The 21904-nt window shown below is 43.2% G+C and overlaps 1 protein-coding gene and 1 long non-coding RNA gene across 7 annotated transcripts in view; one reads left to right on the plus strand and one right to left on the minus strand.

The window, feature by feature from the left end:
- The window catches only part of LOC125631718 (uncharacterized), a 95042-nt gene that overhangs the window by 24565 nt on the left and 48573 nt on the right, over positions 1–21904 (plus strand). The gene's annotated exons all lie outside the window — the stretch shown is intronic.
- BFSP2 (beaded filament structural protein 2) overlaps positions 1–21904 on the minus strand; it is a 40787-nt gene that overhangs the window by 11899 nt on the left and 6984 nt on the right. For both annotated transcript variants that reach the window (XM_075125695.1, XM_048838814.2), the window contains exons 2-4: positions 14348–14430; positions 7915–8071; positions 4675–4836 (exon numbers count right to left, since the gene is read on the minus strand). In XM_075125695.1, coding sequence (XP_074981796.1) covers positions 4675–4836; positions 7915–8071; positions 14348–14430 — 402 coding nt within the window. The remainder of the gene's footprint in view (positions 1–4674; positions 4837–7914; positions 8072–14347; positions 14431–21904) is intronic.

A 21904-nucleotide genomic window follows, 5' to 3' on the forward strand; every position in this document is an offset into this window, starting at 1 on the left:
ATCACTCCACCCCCTCTCACAGCTGGAGCTACACACAGTTGTGAGGTTTTACCCTTTTTAACAATAAATAAAGGCTAAGCTATTTAATGGTACAGCATTTTTATTCTGTGCTCTACAAAAGCATATAGCAATCAATTCAGTCTCGGGAACAGGCTTCTAAATCATTTTGTTGCATGGATCTTGGGCCCCAAAATTGTACATGGATGCACCAGGGAGGCAACTCCAAAGCAGACAGGTGTTAGTGCCCCTCATTGTCAAAGTGCTTCCTCAAAGCCTCTCCGATGTTAATAGCAGCCCTCTGGGCTCCTCTGACAGCCCTAGCATCTGGCTGTTCAAACTGTGCAGCCAGGTGCTCTGCCTCAGTGCTCCACACCTGAGCAAACATTTCACCCTTAGATTCACACAGATTATGCAGAGTGCAGCACGCAGCTATGACCACAGGAATATTATCCTCGGTAAGGTCTAGCCTGCCAATGAGACACCTCCAGCGAGTTTTCAAAGGTGCATTTGACTACCACGCGGCACCTGCTCAACCTGTTGTTAAACGCTCCTTGCTGCTGACAGGTGTCCTGTGTAAGGTTTCATGAGTCAGGGCTGTAAAGGGTAAACCAGGTCTCCCAGGATTACTATGGGCATTTCCACATCCCCCACTGTGATCTTGTGGTCTGGAAAGAAATTCACCGCCTGCAGCTTTCTGTACAGGCCACTGTTCCTGAAGATGCATGCGCCATGCACCTTTCCAGAGCAGCCTGCACCGATGTCCGTGAAACGCCCCAGGTGATACACAAGCGCCTGCAACACCATGGAGAAGTGTTCCTTCCTATTGATGTATTCTGAGGCAAGTGGTCTGGCACTAAAATTGAAATGTGTGTGCCATCAATTGCCCTGCCACCGTTAGGGAAACCCATCTCTGCAAAGCCATCCACTATTTAATGCACATTTCCCAGAGTCATGGTCCTCCGCAGCAGGATGCGATTTATTGCCCTGCATGCTTGGAATAATACAGCCCCAACAGTAGACTTCCCCACTCCAAATTGGTTTGCAGCTGACCAGTAGCAGTGTGGATTCGCCAGCTTCCACAGGACAGCTCTCATCCCCCCGCAGGTCGGGGGCCAGCTCAGCACATAGCTACAGGAAGGTTGCTTTAGGCATCTGAAAGTTATGTATCCACTGGTCATCATCCCACACCTGCATGACAATGCGATCCCACCAATCAGTGCTTGTTTCCCTAGTCCAAAAGCGACGGTCTACCATATGCAGCTGCTCTGTGAATGCCAAAAGCACTGATAAGTTGCTGCTGTCCATATCACACTCGGGCGCCTTCGGTTCATCTTCTGTCAGTAACTTTGCGAGTAACTCTACTGCCATACATGATATCCTCATGACAGTTAACAGTGCATAGGAGAGAAGTGCAGGATCCATCCTCTCTCAGTGCAGATGCTGGCCTGCACTACAAAGACTGACAGTTGGAAAAACGGCGCGAAAGGAAGCCAGAAACCGTTGGAGGGCTGGGACACAAAGCGGTGCATGACGGGACATTTTGCACGTCCCAGGATGCGCCGTGCTCCGTTTCCACCTTCCCACAACACCTAGCGAAAGATGGTGTCACCAGGCACTGTGGGATACATACCCACAGTGGATTGCTCATGCTGTCGACAATGGTGCCCTGAATGTGGACATGGTCTGTCGACAGAGAGAGCAAATATAGACTCGCTTTGGTGACTTTGCTTTTGTCGATTTTTTTCGTGTTGACATTAGTTTCATCGACAAAACTTGCCAGGGTAGACAAGCCCTATGAAAAGTTGGGTATGTGTGAAAAGTCCCCTTTGCATGTGACACCTCTGCACAGTTGAAGTGCTGGTTGTTAGTAGAGGCTATAATAAATTTCTGTTTTTTAAATAGGAAAGAGTGAGAGGATCAACTTCCACATGAGGATGAGGAATAAGTGAGGAGAGGGGACTGAAGGAATTGGTTTCTCGTAGGCAGTTATCATACTCCTAAAAACATGTAGTGGGCCACATCCTCAACAAAGGTAATTTGATGTAGTGCCATTGACTTCAGTGAGGGTAGGGTAGGCCAATTTAAGCCATCTGAGGATCTGGCTTACATAAGATCAGCTCTGTGAAAGATTTGCTTAACAAGATTTGAAATGTAAGGATTTGATGAAGAATCTCCTGGATAAACTCATTTTTTTAGGTTCTTATATGGCTACCATCACCCTGATGTCATTGTTGAAATCAAGGGATCATAGGTGCCGACTTTCTAATGTGTTGGGCTCTTCCCCAGGCCCCACCACCATTCCACCTCTTCTCCCAAGGCCCCCCACGCCTCTTCCCGCTCCATTCCATCCCCTTCCCTGCGCACGACCTGTATTCACTCCTTCCCCCTCCTCCCCAACGCCTCCTGCATGCCGCAGATCAGCTGATCCACTGTGGGTCGGAGGTGCTGGGGGGTAGGTGGAGGTGCTGATTGCGAGGCCTGTGGGTGGGAGGCACTGGGGGGAGGGGAAGGCGCTGATAGGGGGGCTGCTGCACCCACCATTTTTTTTTCCATGGGTGCTCAAGCCCTGGAGCACCCATGAAGTCGGTTGCCTATGCAAGGGATGTTTCTTTCTTATCTATAAAATAGTAACATTCTTTAAATTTAAATACTTTTTACAGAGACAGGCTGGACCTCAGATTCCTCTTTCCTTTCATTTTGCTGTCCTCCTTATCTCTCCACCCCTTTTGCACCCTCTATTTTTGTAGCAGCTCCGCATCGTAAACCTTATGGGGACTATGTCTTTTCTAAGTATTTCTGCAGCACAGCTGCAATCGTGATTTTACTGTGCTCTGTTTCAATAGTCAATGGAGAGTGAGATGGCTGTAAAAACATAGGATTATGCGCTGAGCTTGATACTGCAAAACTGCAATATTACTTACCTAAGGTAGCTGTTTCCCCCACCTCCATCCCCCCCAAATCATGATTCATTTTAGCAGAGGAAAAGCTGCAGTACATTTCAGTGATTTTAGTTGCATTGTATGCAAGATGGCTGTGTACTGAGACATGGTAGATGAAGCAAGAAGGGTGAGGGGGCAGCAAAACAGAATGACAATTTTAAGGAGGGTTGAAGGTAAAGCCAAATCTAGGGGACAAGTTTCCTCTCCACACCTATAAATGGCTCTCCTTTTATATGAAATCATATCACACAGTTATGGTCATTCCTAGTTGACAGCAGTCAAATCCTTCTGTTTGCTAGGATGTTGGGTGCTAGCCTATGTTTAATGGTCATGCATGCTTTTCCTTAAACTCTACCTTTTTATTTCCATCCCCAGCAAAGTAGTTGAGAAAGTGTGGCTTTTGACAAAAGATTTCATTCTTGAATCCTGTTGAGCAGTGGTTCTCAAACTTTTAGCAACCCAAGGACCCCCATTTTAATTTAAAATTTTTCGGGGACTCCCAAGCCCACCTGCTCAGCCCTAGGCCCCACCCTCACTCCACCCCTTCACCCAAGGTCTCACCCCACCTCTTCCTGTTCCCGCTCGCTCTCCCCCACCCTCACTCACTTTCACCAGGCTGGGACAGGGTGTTGGAGTGCATGAGGGGGAGTAGGGTATGGGCTCTGGGAGGGAGTTTGGGTAAGTGAGGGGGTGTGGGCTGTTGGAGGGAGTTGGGGTGCGGGATGGGGTGCAGGCTCCAGCCAGGCGATGCTTATGTCGGGCAGCTCCCGAAAGCAACCAGCACATCCCTCCGGCAGCGGCTCCTAGGCAGCTCCACAGGCGCTGCTCCTGCAGACAAGTGCTGCTGCCACAGCTTCCATTGGCCGAAGTTCCCGGCCAATGGGAGCTGCGGAATCTGCGCTCGGGGCTGGGGCAGCATGCAGAGACCCCGGCCCCTCACCTCCCCCCCCAGGGGCCACAAGCATGTGCTGGTTGTTTCCAGGAGCGGTGCAGAGCGAGGGTAGATGCGGAGCCTGCCTTAGCTCCCCTGCGCCACCAGACTTTTAGTACCTGAAATCTCCCGGTTTGGCTTCAGTAGCCTCTGGGAGACAAAGCCTGATTCTGGGAGACTCCCAGCGAAACTGTGAGGGTTGGCAACCCTAGCTGATCAGCAGGGCCAGCAGCCCCAGACATGATTCTGCCCTGTCCCCATTCCTTCCCCTCCCTCCCAGTGCCTCCTGCACGCCGGGGAACAGCTGTTCCCTGGTGTGCAGCAGGCGCTGGGAGGGAGGGGGAGGAGTTGAGGGAGGAAGGGGAAGGAGTTGATCAGCTGGGCCTGTGGACCCCCTGGAGTACCCTCAGGGACTCCCAGGGGTTTGCAGACCCCAGTTTGAGAAACGCTGCTGTAGAGAACTAATTTTCTGCTTTAGCGTCTCTGCATTGGAAATGATAGGAAAGCAAAAATGTGTATAGACTCCCTTATTTTGCAATGAAAGCACTGATGTTTTAAAATGGATATAAATAGACCCACTTTCCACCCTCAGTTACATCTATGCCACCCCAGTGAAGTCAGTGGATTTGCATGAATGTTTCTTGGGATGAAGCTGGATCAAGGTTCCTTAGGCTGTTATCACTCTTTGTTTCAAGAAAAAATATTTTAATGATTACCCCAGGGGACTAGAAAAAATATATTTTTCTTCAGTTGCAGTATCCATTGGTGTTGGAGACAGCTGCAGAGAACACTGTAGGTGCCTACCTTGGTATGAAGCAAGGCACCTGTCTCAACACGATTTTTCTCTATATCCTTCTCCCAGTGAATTCTGATTTTTTCCAGTATGTCATCTAGGCCAGTTCCAATAGGAGCTTCCAGTTCTTCCAGCTGTGATCCAGCAAGCTGATTGTATAACATCTTCACATCCTGAAAAAAACATACATATAAGAAAAAGGGTCAGCAGTCAGTTCCAGCTTTAGAGGATACTAAGGAGCACTTATGGTGCAATTCAGTTGTCTTGGTATGATGCAAACACATCTACAAAGCCATTATTTAAACTTTAGCTCTTGGGGCTATTGCAAGCTACTTAAAAGATCTGATTCTCCACTACTTTGCACCTTTTGTGGTCATTTACACTATTGCAAAGTGAATGCAGTGTGAGTGTAAAACACTGTCATTCTGTTTTGGTAGTGTTGAACATTTTATCTGCACAGGAATAAATGACTGTATAAGGTGCAAAGCAGTGGAGAAACAGGCCCATTGTCTGTCCCGCTCTGTGGTGGGAATATTCCAACTAATCAACTCTTTCATATGATTTCCAAAGTATGGTGTGTTACAGGCACCTGTAGGATCCTTTCCAAGAGTATAGCACAGCCCCCAACTGCACCTGATGCTGTATAAGCATGTGTGTGTATGTATGTATAAATATACTGTGTCTCAGCTCAGAGGATCTGCATGCTTCTTGGATGTGAGGTTGGGATATGAAAGGAATAAAACTTCCTGGAAAAGTGTTTGTTCATCACTGCTTGGGAAAAACTATTTTGATGGCTGGTAACTGGCCAATTATTAAATATTTATTTTCTGCAGGCCAACTTCAAGCCACCTCTTTTACAAATGCTTGTACAAATATTTTTGAGCACTGTCACTTGTATGGGCACAAAAACAAATGAGGTTTGCACATGTAGGCCTGAATTGTAGTCCTTTTACACCACCCTCTTTACGTATACCATTTCCATATACTGCTAGAACAGTGTGAATTGGTCTGTAAACAATATCACCTACAAGTGATGACCGTGCGGAGAATATGCGGGCAAGGGTATGTAAACATGTACGTGCAAAAATGGAGGCTGGATTGAGGTCCCTTTAATATAATCATTCTGTTCAACCGTTTCCTGGGATGGCATTTCCATGTGAAGATAAAGTACTTCTTCTGGGTTCAGTTGTGACCTGCCTTATGTCCCTGCACTGGTAAATAATGATGCATACATCACAACCGTACTCCTCTGGGTACAGAAGGAGAACAGTTGCTACAGAGCCACTACTCCCTTCTAGGGCTGTCGATTAATCGCAGTTAACTCACATGATTAACTCAAAAAAATTAATTGTGATTAAAAAAAATGAATTGTGATTAGTCACTGTTTTAATCGCACTGTTAAACAACAGAATACCAATTGAAATGTATTAAATATTTTTTTTGCATTTTCAAATATATTGATTTCAATTACAACACAGAGTACAAAGTGTACAGTGCTCACTTTATAGTATTTTTTATTACAAATATTTGCACTGTAAAAGTAATAAAATAAAAAGTATTTTTCAGTTCACCTCATACAAGCACTGTAGTGCAATCTCTTTATTGTGAAAGTGCAACTTACAAAAGTAGATTTTTTTTGTTACCTAACTGCACTCAAAAACAAAACAACGTAAAACTTTAGAGCCTACAGGTCCACTCAGTCCTACTTCTTGTTCAGCCAATCGCTCAGACAAACAAGTTTGTTTACATTTGCTGGGAGATAATGCTGCCCGCTTCTTGTTTACAATGTCACCTGAAAGTGAGAACAGGCGTTCGCATGGCGTTTTTATAACCGGTATTGCAAGATACTTACATGCCAGATGTGCTACAGATTCATATGTCCCTTCACGCTTCAACCACCAATCCAGAGGACATGCGTCCATGCTGACGACGGGTTCTGCTCAATAACCATCCAAAGCAATGCGGACTGACGCATGTTCATTTTCATCATCTGAGTCAGATGCCACCAGCAGAAGTTTAACTTTCATGGTAAAGAGATTGCACTACGGTACTTATAGTAGGTAAATTGAAAATACTATTTCTTTTTACAGTGCAAATATTTGTAATCAAAAATAAATATAAAGTGAGCACTGTACACTTTGTATTCTGTGTTATAATTGAAATCAATATATTTGAAAATGTGGAAAACATCCATAAATATTTAATAAATCATATGCTATTATTGTTTAACAGTGCAATTAATCGCGATTAATTTTTTTTAGCCGCTTGACAGCCTTACTCCCTTCCCTTCCCACCACACGTGGATGGGAAAGAGGCAGACTGAGACAGGGAGTGGATGGAGCCTTGGCTTGGTACAGCTGTGCCAGAATGGATGGGGAAGCAATCTAAAATTAGATATAGGGCTGGTCCAACTTACTTCCCCAGTGGAACAAGGAGAATGCAGATACTGAATTCTGACTCTCTTGAGGCACAGTTTGCTCCCTGTTCTGTTCCCTGGGCAGCACAACTATTCACTGCCCTTAAATGGGCCTTGTGGTAACTCTGCAATTTGTCTTCTGTCATTGAGGGTGCTTATTTGGGGTTAGATGCTGAAGCCTTTGCTGGTATGACTAATCTTCACTAATTCAATTCCTGCTTAAGTCAATGAATAAGGATTGCAAAATTGGGCCCGTGGGTGGTCTATTTTCTCAAGTAATTATGACTTGTTTCAATGATTTGTTGCTCAGAACAGATGGCGAAATTAAGAATCTTGGGAATGGAGTGGCTTGCTAAGTATGGCACATTTAATGTAAAGTAATTTATGTACGTTATTTCAGAAGTTTGATGGTTTAAAGATGAAATGGGGCCAGATTCTTCTCTCAGTGGAGTTTACTTTTTATTTACACTGGTGTGAATAAGAGGTGAATCAGGCCTCAGAGCACTGGGGATTTACACCTAATGAAGGTCCAGCCTCATAAATCATCTTGTGTGTTCATCGTGTTCAGTGTCATATGGAGTGAAGATAGTTCAGCTCTGTTATATTTATCAGATGTCAAAAATGTGGAAAGTTGTATGTGGATAACTTTAATTAGGACTAGAAAGATGAGAGGTCTGTAAGCTAACAGAGAGAGAAATAGTAATAATTTTCAGATACATAACTATCATTTATTCTTGACAGAATTAGCTTTTTCGCTTCTGGTTAAGATAGTGTCATATTGACGTGACTTAAACAGACACATACAACCTATGAGTTGCACCCAGTCTTGACTTACTTCTTCATGATTCTTTGACAGCAGACCTAATTCTTCTTTCATGCTTTCTATCTGACGCTTCAGATCCATTTTAGTTAAATTAGCATCATCAATCACTTTATATAGGGAATTAATTTCATCTTCCACTGCCTTTCTGAATGGCTGCTCATTTTCATATCTGCAGAGAAAAACGTAGTAAGCATATGTGGGCAAACTTGCATATTGTAAATGATACTGTAGTAACCCTGGCCCCAGCATCAGCACCTGCTGTAGTTTTAAGATAGAGATACTATAAGGGCTAGGGTGACCATATACCCCGTTTTGGCCAGGACAGTCCCTTTTTTAAGCTTTATTGGCAAAAGTGGCAAGTTGGCAAGAGCAAATGGGGCAAATGCCCACTTTTGTGGAAATAAAGCAGAGTTTGGAGGAATGTGTGAGGGAGCGCCAGCCCGGCACAAGGGGTAGGTAGTGCTTGGGCCAGCAGTGATGCCAGCCTCATGTGGGCAGCGTTCTGGGGCTGTGCACTCCTGCAGAGCAGCGCGGCAGAGTGTCTGGCTCCAGCCGGACAGCACGGCTGCCAGACATGCTGCTCTGAGCGGCATGGTAAGGGGGCCTGGGCAGGGAGTCCTGGGGGCAATCAGGGGTTAGAGAGCAGGGGGCGGTTGGATAGGTGTGGGAATCTCGGGGTGCCTGTCGGGGTGGTTGGATGGGGCGGAGGTTATGGTTGGGGGGGCAGTCGGGGACGGGGACCAGGGTGGGTTGGATAGGTGTGGGAGTCCTGGGGGGCCTGTCAGGGGGCAGGAGTGTGGATAGGGATTGGGGCAGTCAGGAGACAGGGAGCGGGGGGGGTCGGATAGGGAGTGTGGTCCTGGGGGGGGGCAGTTAGGGGCGAGGGTTCCCAGGAGGGGGTGGTCAGGGGACAAGGAGCAGCAGGGTTGGATGGGTGGGAGGTTCTGAGGGGGACAGTCTGGGCGGGAAGTGGCAGGGATCGAATAGGGGGTGGGGGCCAGGCTGTTTGGGGAGGCACAGCCTTCCCTACCTGGCCCTCCAGATAGTTTTGCAACCCCAATGTGGCCCTCGGGCCAAAAAGTTTGCTCACCCTAATCTAGGGGCTGAGTTAGTGGATAAACCTGAGCTGGAGTAGGAGATGAGGTGATAAAAGAAGAACAGGAGAATAAAAGTAAGGAGGTGAGAAGGAAAACAGGAAAGCTTTCAGGTCAGGAGAAGCAGAAAAAAATAGAACTGGGTATGTTAGCAGATACTATTAGAGAAGGGAAGTAGAGGGAAATAAAATCTGCAGACGTACTGGAGAGAAACTATCAAGGGAAAAGAACTGAAAGGAAATATAATTGGTGAAAAAGGGAATTGATCAAAAAGTTGTGTTAGGTGAAAATAGATTCTGAAAACAGTAAATGAGAAGCTCAACCACAAAGGACCTAAAGTAAATGAACAGAGAGAAAGACTGAACATCTGTTGAAGGAATGCAATTTGAAAGCATCTAATGGCCAACTGAGAGCCACTAGGTGAAGAAACCCTGCGTGTGGATAAACTTGATGAACAGAGGTACGGCCACAGGATCATCGAATCTAAGGAATACTACAAGTCGAAGTGAAGCAAAGGACAGCTAAAGTGGAGTTGGACTTACAACCCAGGAGAGGAAAAACTGATTATTCTCTGAAGTGACTCAGTATATTGTTGAGAAATTTATTTTGTTCTCGTTAATAAGGACGCATTTGGTATTAACTGCACAAATTAAGAAGAGTAGTGTGTACAAGCTTGCAAAGGTTAATGGATTAGTGGATTAACACTGCAAATTTTTGTCACAAACCAGATAGAAGGAGTTCAAAGCAAGAGGGTGACCATGTTAAAATAACATAAGTCAGTCAGGGGATAACTCAGGAGAAAGGACAACTGGTGGCGCGGCCCAACAGCCACTCGCGCCAACACCACTGATCATGTCATATTTCTTTGGAGCTCCTTGGTTGTCTAAATTTTCTAGCTACAGTTTTGGGAGTAATGCTGTTTCATTTGGAGAATTTAAAACAATGCTCCAGTCAATGTTTAGACTGCATGGAGAAAACTGAGATTCTGACTGGGCAGTAAGTGGGTACAGCTGAAAAAGAAGTGAGTACATGGCTGAAAAATGAAAAAGGGACTGTAGAACAAATAGTCAGAAGATTAGGCTGTATGTTTGACAGTCGTACCTTGTCAGAATTGAAACAGAGGTTCTTCCCTAGGGTACAAACTCCAACAGAAGTTAGTACACATTATGATTACAGGAGGTTTTACAAGCAATAGAAAAGTTAGAATCTCACGAAGCCCAAGATACTGATAACATGCTGAAAGACAAATTCATTGAGGGGTTATGTATGTTATGTTATATATGGAATGAAAGTTATCGTTAAGATAGAATCTGGAAACTTCCATCCTGGACTTTAAGAAGAGGCTATAAAACTTATGAGAGGTAAAGGACCAGTCAGGGCCGTTATGGTTTATCCACAGTATGGCTATAAATATGCTGTTGCCTTGCAGTCTGAAAATGCTAGTCAGTGTGTCGTGCAGGCTGGCCAAAAGTCAGAGGATGGTAAATCTGGGATAGAAAATACATTTTTGGAGAAAATTTAAGAGGGGTATAGAGGGAAATTCAAGATATGAGACTGGATTTGAAACAGGAAGTCTTGGCACCTAGAGAATACAGATGCAAGCCACAGGGAATTGAGATGGGTCATTGCACAGCCAATAGTTGATTACAATGGTAATCCTATTTGCAGGAGATGCGGTGAGGTGGGACATATAGAAAGGAGGTACATGACTAAAAATACTAATGCTGTGGCTTTAAACAGAAGGTTGCGGATTGGGGGTTGGATCTTGGAGGGACAAGAGAATAGACCTGAACAACATTGGAGGGCAGGCTGCTGCTATAGGAAAATGCCTGTCTGTTTATTTAAGATTAATGGGATAGAAATGTGGGCCTTCCTGGATACCAGGTCACAAGTTACCACATTAGAGCCAACATTTCATAAAATATTAGGCTCAAAATTGTTTGACTACTAAGTACAGGGTGAAGTTGGTACCAGGAAATTGTTTGGCTATCCCATGTGTTGGCTACATGGAAGCTGAAATTAAAAGTGGGACTACTAAATATCCCAATTAGGGGATTTTTGTTAGTGATGTCAACAGTGAAAGCTTACCACCAACAGTCATAGGTATGAATCTACTGCAAGACTGTTATGAGGAGCTGCTGCAGGTACTAAGGATCAGGAGCAGCTCTCCAGTCAAAAAAAGAAAGTCTGGCAGAATACGTTTAGACATATAAGAAATTATAATACTTTTTATAATCAATATGGGGAAAGTGAGAATAAAAGAGACGCTTCCCATCAAGCTGCACCCAAATATAGAAACCATTTTAATTTGTAAAACAAAAATGGGTTGACAGGGATATATTGCTTTACTTCGCTGAGGTAAAGAAGGGAATCCTACAATAGTTGCAAAAAAGTTGTAATGGGGAAAGGATTAGTACCAGTTGTGACTCTGAATTATGGGGGCCAGACCTATGACATTATATAGAAGTCAGGTGAGCTGTGCCAGTTATACTAATTCAAAAAAAAAAAGATGGGAGACTGTGTGCTTTTGTGTAGGTTCATTGAAAGTTGAACCAGGTCACCCATAAGGCTGCCTATTCCTTATCTAGAACTGAAGATTATTTAGCAGCATTAAAGTCAGCAATTTTTTTTCTACTATTGATTTAGCTAGAGGTACTGGCAAATTCCAGAAGATCAAGAAAAAAAGTGCCTTTGTGACACTCTGGGAGGACGTATTAGGGGAGACTTAGGACTGGAAGAGCTGTCAGTGTCAAGCTGCAAAGGTGAGAGCCAGGGTGAGACCTTGTGCTTGTGGGCTAGCTACTCATGTCAGGGATCTGAACCACAGCTGCATGGCACAATACAGGGGAGGCGGGAACAGGACACCTTACGGGTCTAAGTAGTCCCCAAAATATCACACCATCATGTTAATTACTGGTATGTACCAAATAGATAGGCACAGAAGATATCTCTGACCATACCATTTCTTCATACACTTCAAAACCATTGTCAGGTCAATCATCATGCCTTGCTTTATTAAAAGGCGAATTGTGTCAAGACACTAATTAGCAGTTTAAGAAACAGCATTGTCTAGTGGGTAGAGTTCTGGAATGGGAATTGGGAGACCTGTGTTCTTTTCCTGGATCTGACATTCTCATACTAAGTGATCTTGGATGGCTTTTCCTTTCTGTATCTCTGTTTCCCTATCTATAAAATGGGGATAGTAATGTGCACCCGTCTTTGCAAGGTGCTGTGAGAACTAAGGATGAAAAACACTATATGAGCTCCAAGTATTACTATTACTGTTTATTATTAAACATATCGGAGGAAGGCTTGGTTTGTTGTTCCTTGGGATGTCATCCACCTTTAAGGGCAAATCCCAGTCACGTTGAAGCAAATGGAAAGTTTGCCACTGACTTTGGACTTAAAACTACCCTGTCACCAGCACAGGCCTTATGCACACAAACTGCCTAATATTCTTATTTCTCTTTTAAAAATATCATAACATATAATGTTCCTGCAAGCATCTCTAATTTGGCCATTGCTTTATAATGAAAATAAAAAAATCAGGTGGCAACTGCTCATTAGTAAAAAAACATGCTATTAAAGCACAATGCCTGGCTGAAAAATGCAGCTACGAGCTCAATGGGGATTTTTTTTTTTTTTTTGTATATTGCTTTGTCTGTCTATATTACTGTAAGTTGTTCCTTTCTCATTCTAATCTTTCATTCTAAATTACGGCCATGATATTGGCCTAGTCATGTGAAAAGTCTCTTGTTCAAGGCACAGACTGTCAGTTCATGGATGCTGCAGCACTGAATTCAGCCAGTTTGGGCAGCTGGACTCTCTTGGTACAGGTGTGAACGGAGCCAGCTTCATAAACAATTTCTACACTCCTCCATTGGTGAGCTGCCTTCTTTGCCTGGAATTCAGTAGCTTAGGAAACAGGTGGATGACCCAAGTGAGAGCTAGTAGAGATTTTAATACTCGTTGCTCTGATTCAGTGAAAACAAAGAAAATGTTTTGTGTTGTGTATTTAAATTGCTAGTGAAAGTCAGTGGGCAATTTTGTTTTACCGCTTAGATTATGAAATTGACAGACTGCATTTGAAAGAGTAGTATTAGCAGCTCAAAGCTTTGTCTTTTTGACAGAAACATTAAAGAGAAGGCCAAGAACACAATGTATATTTTGATGTTATTAAATTTAACTATTAAAGAGAGATGAATTGAGGAAAAGATCAAAATCATTGAAGGGTGAAGATAAACTAGTGTGAAATACGTGTGGAGTATAAAGGTCTGATCTTGCAAACCCTTGCTTATGTAAACAGTTCTAATATGAATAAGGGTTAGAAGAATCAGGCCTAATATGTTGTTGTTGTTTGTTGTAGTAGTAAGTGCAATTCAAAGGGGCGCTATAAACCAGTGGTTCCCAAACTTTTTACTTTGCGCACCTCCCCCCAACCCTTGTCCGCACCCCAGGAGTTGGTCTGGGAGTGGGGCCATGGCTCTGGGAAGGGAGGATATGGACAGGGGTAAGGGTGATGAGGCTGGGGGCGGGAATGGGGCTGGCAGCCAGGGCCTGCGGGGCTGGGGCCAGGAGTGAAGCTGGGTGGTGCTCCCTCCCCACCCCCTGTGGGGGCAGGCCCGAGCCCCAGCCACTCCCTCCTTGAATATTCCCCTGCACCCCCCAAAGGGGGCGCACCCCACAATGTGGGAACCTCTGCTGTAAACAGACATCTACCAGTGGTACAAATGGTAACTTAGATTTTGAAAACTGTAAGAATTTTTAAAAGTACAATTTGTCACTATTTGTGCTCTTCTTTTACTCTTTTCATTACTCTCATCATGGACAATGAAAGTCAGTCGTCGGTTTCATTTTTGTATATAGGCATTGCACTGAGGCTCATTGTGCTACGACGTTTGTATTTCTTGTTTCACATGATGTTTTAAAAAAAAACATAAACACATTTCCATAGGAATTGGGTTTTATAAAGGTTTGTTTTTATAAAATTAAAATTTTGAGCCAGATTTGAGTTGTGTCCCTTTAGCAAGAGCCCTAGGTCTTTATATCAGTGAGAGCCCAGTAATAACTTTGCCAGTAAATTTCTGACTGCTGGAAATATTTAAAGTTGCACTATTTCAAAATAATAATAATATGTTGCTCTCAAATCACCTATCTGAGGATCTCAGAATTCATTATAACCTTAATTTAGCTACATAATAAGACCGTGAGATAAGGTCACAGGATGTCCAAGGTCAAAAAGTGAGTCAGATCTAATTCTCTCTAATATGGACATTCCGTTTTCATATTCAATATGGTAAGTGTATGTTTATTGAAAGAAGTCACCCATATTGTTGCCTCAAGAAAGCTACCTGTCTTTAAAATCTTCAGCACAGGCTTGAATGTTCTCCATCTGTAACATAAGGCGTGCATTTTCGAGGACTGCATCACCCACCTAGAATAATGACACAACAGAGTTAGAACAATTAAGTATATTAAATATGTGTATATTGCAAGCATATACATAATTTTAGATTCTGAAAGTAATTTAACCTTTGGCCTAGAGCTACTCAAATTATTCCATGGACCTGACACCTATTTGTTCACAAATTATCCACAAATAGGGTGTAATTTTTCTTAATTTCTTCATTGTTCACAATTGTTCAACAGCTAGTTGTGTAAACAAATTGTAGCTTCTCGTTTGCAAACTGGTCACTGTGGGTGAAGGTCACTGTGGGTGAAGTTCACTGCTGTGCAGAGGACCCAGCACAAGGCCTATGCATAACTTAAGTGCTACTTAAATCCAATGTAGAAGGTATAAGTAGGACACAAGTGGTATATGGACCTTGTGTTGGGCCCTCTGCACAGTAGTGAATTTCACCCAGTGAATATTTGCTGTTCATGCCTAAATCCTATAATGTTTCAGTTCCCTAATTGTGTGGCATGGCTTCATAAACAGGATTCTTTTTCTCTTTTCACTCAGTCTATCCATGAAGATCTGTGACTGTTAGACAAACCTACTTTATGGCCGGAAAGAGCTTTTCAAACTGGCCAACAGAGTAATTGCAGTACAAATCCTTCTTTTGGCTATGAATTAATGTTTTGATTTCCACATGTTCTTTGTGAATAAAAACAACCAAATGTTTGCAGATAAAAGGGGTTGTGAATTCCACAAAAGAGCTCAGTTCTGCCACGCTGACTCACATAGAGTAGTACCTTACTCTGCAGATATTTTTGATATATGGCAAGAAACTACTCAACGTGAGCAAGAGAGGCACAAATATCCCTAAGTGAACTGGCAGGTGTAATTCTCAAGAATGCTCAAAAATACTTTGTTGTTCTACTCACCCAGTGCTACTTATGGAAGACAGAATTAAAAATAAATCCAGAATGAGTCTTTAGCTTTGCTTTTAATGAAAAATAAATATGCCTGCAAACAAATGACTATAATAACTCTCTAACTTTTGCATAATATTTAGAGTATGCTACATAAGTTTGAGCTGAATTAAAATACTCTAAATTCTGGACATTTTTGTTACCATAGAGTTGAGTGTTATAAATGTCGGGGCTTTCTCTATAGCATCCAACTAAATGCAATGAATGTGGGTGGGACTTGATAGGCAATTAAATCAGATGTTAATGCTCAGGAGTTCTTACACACCAGCTAACACATATCCTCTGGGTAGGTGTTTTATTACCCATATCCTAAAACATTTTAGAAACTCATAACATTTGAGTTAATGAAAAACAAACTTTAGGCATGACCAAAAGGTGATGTGCAGAAGCTAGATAAATAAGCAGCTGGAGAATAAACTATCCTACACCGTTCCCTGGGCTAACACATTCAAACTTTGAAAAATCCACAATGTAATGTTAATTCCATCAAAATGCAAAACACTTTTAGATTACAAAATTAGTCACTGGAGACTAAAGTTGATCTACTTACTTACCCATTTTTCTGGTCATAGGATTTAGGTGGGAATTGTGGGAAAATGGCTGAAGCATGTGAGTAGGGGCTGCTCCTGACCACTATACAGTTAAGCACCTTAAACCCCACTCACATCCTCCATCACCACTCAACCCCTTGTCTTCCCTTCCCTACTCTTCAGCAATCTAGCCTCACTTCCACAGGCCTTACACCCTTCCCTCTAAACAGTCAATCTGTCTACATGAATGAGCAGTTCACGGAAGACGTGGCAGAGTGGCAAGAAAAATCTCAGGGGTTTGGTGACATGCTTTTTCACCTCTCTCTGGCAGCAGCTGGAGTCTCTGTCTCCCCTCCCAGAACTCAGGCTCCACTTCTGAAAGGGGAGGGGGAGATGGAGGGACACAGGGCAGCAGTGTGAAGGAAGGGTCTACCACATACAGACAAATGCCCTAGGGAGTCCTATTACACTGTCTGTGATCCAGGGGGTGAATAAGGAGCAGAGCTCAGCCTAGCCTGTTTCTCACTACTAGTGCTGCATCTTTGGCAAGAGCTTGAATTTCTCCCCATCTGGGACCCTAGTCTGTCATATACCATCATGCTTTGGGGGGTTGTTTTTCATTTTAAGAATTTTGGACTACATTTTAATTACGTTTGAATTTTGATTGTAGCCATAAGACACAGATAAATACTGCAAAACATTTTTCTTGAATTTTAAATGAATTAATGTTTTCCTTATGGGAGTCCTTTTATGTTTTGCTTTCTGCAGACGGCCCTGCAATCAAATTTTCATTGCAACGTTGCATGCACAGATTTTTTCAGAAATCAGTTTTTTTCTTACTCATCCAGTCTACATGGTTAAAATAATTTGTCAAGTATTTTAGAAAAAGGAATAAATTTGAGGAAATTGGGCGCATTGCCCAGCCAAAACAAGACTGCATTCATCAAATTATGCGTTGCAAGTTATTTACTACACTCTATTAATCACCAAAGCATAAGCAGCCAAATTGAAACCTAGTGTAAGACGGTGAAAATCCTTTGACTCCAGTGAAATTGCACCTGTTTATGTCAGGTGTGAATGTGGCCCAGAAAATGCAAAATGAAGGCTCTCACCCTATTTATAACACTCAGCATTCTGCCTTGCCACTCTGAAGAGCATAAACCAAGAAGTGTCAACTTTTGTTTAGAAGCACTGGCTAAATTCAATAGGTCAAATTCTGGCCACAGTTAAACCTATGCAATCCATTGATTTCAATGGCAGTGAGGTAAAACTTCAGTGGAGTTGCAAATGAAAGCAAAATTTGACCTGAAATATCTAGTCGTTTTGCTTTAGTTATCCACCTGAACATGGGTTCAAACTCTGCAGAGTCCACAAATGAAATATGCTTGGTGGTCTTATCCAAGGCCCTGATCCTCAAAGGTATGTAGGCATCTAACTCCCATTGATTTCAGTGGAAGTTAGGAGCGTAAATAACTTTGACCATCTGGGCCCAAGTTCCTAAAGAATGTTTGCGCACATGAAAAAGCCACTTCTCTGTGTGGCATGGGTATCAGTCTGCTCTTAGGAAGAGGCTGATCCAAGTCTTTCCATTGACTACAAAAGAAGTTGGAAAGTTGGATCTGGCACTAAAATAGCAATGGTGTTGCAGGTCAGGAGTGAGGAGCAGGTGCACATCTGTATGGGGAACCTTGCACAATTATGATTTTAAGTTTCTGACTCTCATATGTATCAAATTCATCCAAAAATAATAATAAAGAAATCACTGGTATTTTACCAAAAATGCAGTTCTGAATCTGCTATCATGTGAAACCTCTTTCCACTAGTAACAGCAGTATAAGTGAAACATCACTGCTTTTTTCTTTTTGAAAGAGTTCCTTTTAAAGGGCCTGATCCAAAACTGATTGTAGTCAATGGAAAGACTCCCATTGTCTTCAGTGGGCTTTGGGTAAGGCCCATAACGGCTACTGACTTAGTGTATGTTCCTGCTCCATGTTGCTCTAGGCATTGCCATTTACTTCAGAAGAAATGGGATTTGATCCATAGCGACAGCTGGGCCAGTTAGCCTCCTGTACCAGAAAAAGGATTGTCCAGTGCTTTTGGATTTGGTTAGAGTGGAATCTTTATTGGATCTCATGGATGTAATACAACAGAGCGCTTCAGCTTTGTATATGTTGTAAAATGTCAATGGATTGCTGTCTATCCACCCTCTTGGAAAGTCAGTCTATCTAAAAATGAATAAATAAAAATATATGTATTTACACTAACCATGTACCCTGAGTAATGGAAACAAACCTGAATAATGGTGTTTTTATTATTCACATCAAATACTATTATGTTTTTTTTACTTTAATCAGTTCAGTTCAAAATGAAACAAGGCCTCCTGATGTGTGGGTAAAATAGTGTAACATACAATGGACGCCACAGAGGGGAGTAATTGGTGATTTTCAGCTGGCTGGCTTTATATGTCTTCACTGTGACAAATTGATCCCTGGTATAGCCCATTGGTTTCAATTAAGTCACATATGGCACATTATCTGTTCTAATTATTTTAAGAATAATAACATACATTAGCAGTAGTACTATCTCAGTTTTACTGAGACGCTTAGTCTAACTTTTACATGGCCTACAGATGGCAACTGGAGATACCTTTAACCTCAGGGTCCAGGCTGTCTTAAATTTTGGTAGTGTTCAAACTTTGAATCCAAAATGTTTCAAATTCTGAATTCAGACCTGAATTTTGTGGTTTGAGCCCATTGCTAATAGGAACATCTGTAGGGTCTGATGTTCAGAGGTATAGAACACCCACAACTCCAACTGAAGTCAACGAGTGCTGTGTCTTTCAGCACCTCTCAAAATCAGACCCATACTGTTAAAAACTGGAGAGTAGAACTGAGAAGAAATGTATATGGATAACTTATGGAGAAACGTGGAACACTGAAAATATCATCTCTCTCTGTCGTATTTACATTAGCTGTGAAAAGAGTATAAAAAGGTTACTCTTCTATAGACTAATAAGAAATGATGAAAGACTTCCATCTAGTGGCTTTTTTGTTCGATTTCATTCTTCTACTAGCATCAGGAGTTGAATACAAAAATTAATATTAATGAGAAATGATCATCTTTGCAATTTGTAATCCTCGTCACCGCTACATTGATTACAATGGGTGATGCAGCAGTTTAGGAAATGTCCTTATCTATATTCATTTAAAATGACAAGGCTCATGGGGGAGTAAGTAACATCAGTTAGATATTGCTTCCTCTGTTTGTAAAATTAGACTATTTTTTTGCCACACAGGAGTGCTGTGAACCTTAATTCTTTAATGTTTGTAGTGCATTTTAAGATCCTAAGATAGAAAGTGCTATAAAATACAAAATTGTATAATTAATAATCCTTCTGAGTCACATAATATATTTCTATATTCATATTTTGTAATAACTTTGTAATTTACCCTTTGAACATATGCTTTTAATTCTTAGACTAATGCCACAGCGCAATTTTTCCACTAGTTTTATTGTGAATTCCTAGATGTATTACATTTAGTTTTTAATTTATTTTCCCAATATTCATAGGAAATACGATTTGCAACAGTGGATCAAACTATTGGTCCATCTAGTATCCTGTCTCTGGCAGTGGCCATTACCTGATGCTTCAAAGGGAGGTACACCTTCCACTCCTGGTAATGCATTTTGTAAATTGTACTACATTGGTCCCTGGGGAAGAATTCTCTCAAGATGATTGACGATTTCCTGATTGCTAATAGTTAGAGATTGGCTTAAACCCTGAAGCATGAGGTTTAATATATCTTCCAAAATGTTTGCTCTCATTGATTATGATAGCTTTGTATATTCTCATTATTTATAAAAATATACAATTCCTTTTTGTTAAGTTCTTAGCCTCAACAGTGTCCTGTGTCAGTATGACAACGATTAGACAGCCTCTTCCAGCTGCACAGTAGCACCTTCCCCATGGCCCTAGCGTTGCCAGGTGGTCTGGTTTTTGACTGGAACACCTGGTCAAAAAGGGACCCTGGCAGCTCCGCTCAACACTGCTGACCAGGCTGTTAAAAGTCTGGTTGGCGTGGGGCTGGCAGGCTCTCTACCTGGCTTCATGCGGCTCCCCAGAAGGGGCAACATATCCCTCGGCTCCTAGGTGGAGGGATAGCCAGGGAGGCTCCGTGTGCTGCCCCTGCCCCAAGTGCCGGCTTCACAGCTCCTGTTAGTCGGGAACCATGGCCAATTGGGAGTGGCGGGGGTGGAGCCTGGGGGCAGAGGCCACTGGCAGCCCCTGCGCCTAGGAGCCGAGGGCCATGTTGCCGCTTCCAGGGAGCCACCCGAAGTAAGCGCTGCCCAGAGCCTGCACCACTCACCCCCCCACACACACGTCCCAACCCCCTGCTCCAGCCCTGAGCTCCCTCCTGCACTCCGAACCCCTCGGTCCCACCCCCCAGCTCGGACCCCCCATTCCCACCCAGAGCCCGCCGGACCCTCATCCCCTACCACACGTAGAACCCCCTCTTGCACCCTGAATCCCTCATTCCCTCCCTTTAGAGCTCCCACCCCCCAGCTGGAGCCCTCACCCCCTCCCATACCCTGAACTCCTGCCCCAGCCTGGTGAATATGAGTGAGTGAGGGTGAGGGAGAGCGAGCGTCAGAGGGAGGGGGATGGAGTGAGCGGGAGCAGGACCTCGGAGAAGGAATGGGGCAGGTGGGGGACAAGGGTGTTTGGTTTTGCGTGATTAGAAAGTTGGCAAGCCTACACGGCCCCCGACTTAAACCAGAAAGCCAGCTCTCAGTTCTGCTTCCTACAGCACAGCTCTAGAGTCAGCTGCAAGGTAGGCAGAACCGTGAGCAGAGTGGCTGTAGCTGAAAGAGAAAGCTATCAGAAGCTAAGGAAAAGGACCACAGTGAAGCTGGAAGAGGAGCCTGTGCTACTGCAGGCTAATAAAGTAGATTAGTCTCTGGGGGCAGAAGGGGATTAAATATGCCAGTAAGGGAAGAATAGAAAGAGGGCACTATAAACTGAAAGAGAGGTGCAGAAAGGGAATTTGGGAATCCAGGAGGGATCTCCCAGAATGTGCATGTTAGCCACTATCAGCCAATTTTGGGCAGTCGGGATGATTCCCTGCTTGCCTCCATTCCACCAGAGCCTTGCGGGGAAGGAGAGAAATCGGTTTCTCACTTCCTTGCAGATCTTGGGGCAGTGTCTGATGCTGTTAAGACAAGCAACAGCAGCAGCTACTGCCTGTCCTACGCCCTCCTGCTGCTGCTGCTAGCAGACTAGGTAATTCTGCTGGAAGAGGGACTTTCCCCTTGGAAAGGAGGGGGGCTTCAGGCTCAAGGGAATCTCAAAAGCAGCAAAATTTAATTCTTTTTCTAACTCACCTGAGGTTGTTACAGCATTCACCACGACTTTCCTTTTTAAGGAAAGTGCAGTTGGTGGCTCTTTAAAATAGGGTGACCAGATAGCAAGGGTGAAAAATCGGGACGGGGTGGGGGAGTAATAGGCACCTATATAAGACAAACCCCCAAATATCGTGACTTTTCCTGTAAAATCGGGACATCTGGTAACCCTACTTTAAAGGCCTGGAGGGAAACTGTCCGTTTACTGTGGCAGTTTTACAGTTTTATCTGGGTAGCACTGTACGGTATGCAGTGGTTCACATGACACATTGGAGGGGTTGCATTTATTAAAAGTTCTCTGTCTTTTTTTATTAGTATATGTACCAGGTGATGCAGTGGATGTCATCTTTACCCCATTTTACTGAACAACAGTATAAATGGATGTGCAAAATCTGTATTAGCTGTTGTACTAATGTAGTGGTAATTTATGTACTGACCTTTAAAAATATTTCTTTTTATACTAGTTAATGTGATTTGAGGCCCAATCCTATTAGCACTCAGTATGTAGAATTCCTACTGAAGTTAATGGGAGTTCTGCATGTGGCGTGCTTACAAAGATCAGACACTCTGGAGCCAATCTAACTGCTATGAAAGTCAGTGGGG

Source organism: Caretta caretta, chromosome 2 (genome assembly GCF_965140235.1).
Source record: "Caretta caretta isolate rCarCar2 chromosome 2, rCarCar1.hap1, whole genome shotgun sequence".
NCBI classification, from domain to species: domain Eukaryota; kingdom Metazoa; phylum Chordata; order Testudines; family Cheloniidae; genus Caretta; species Caretta caretta.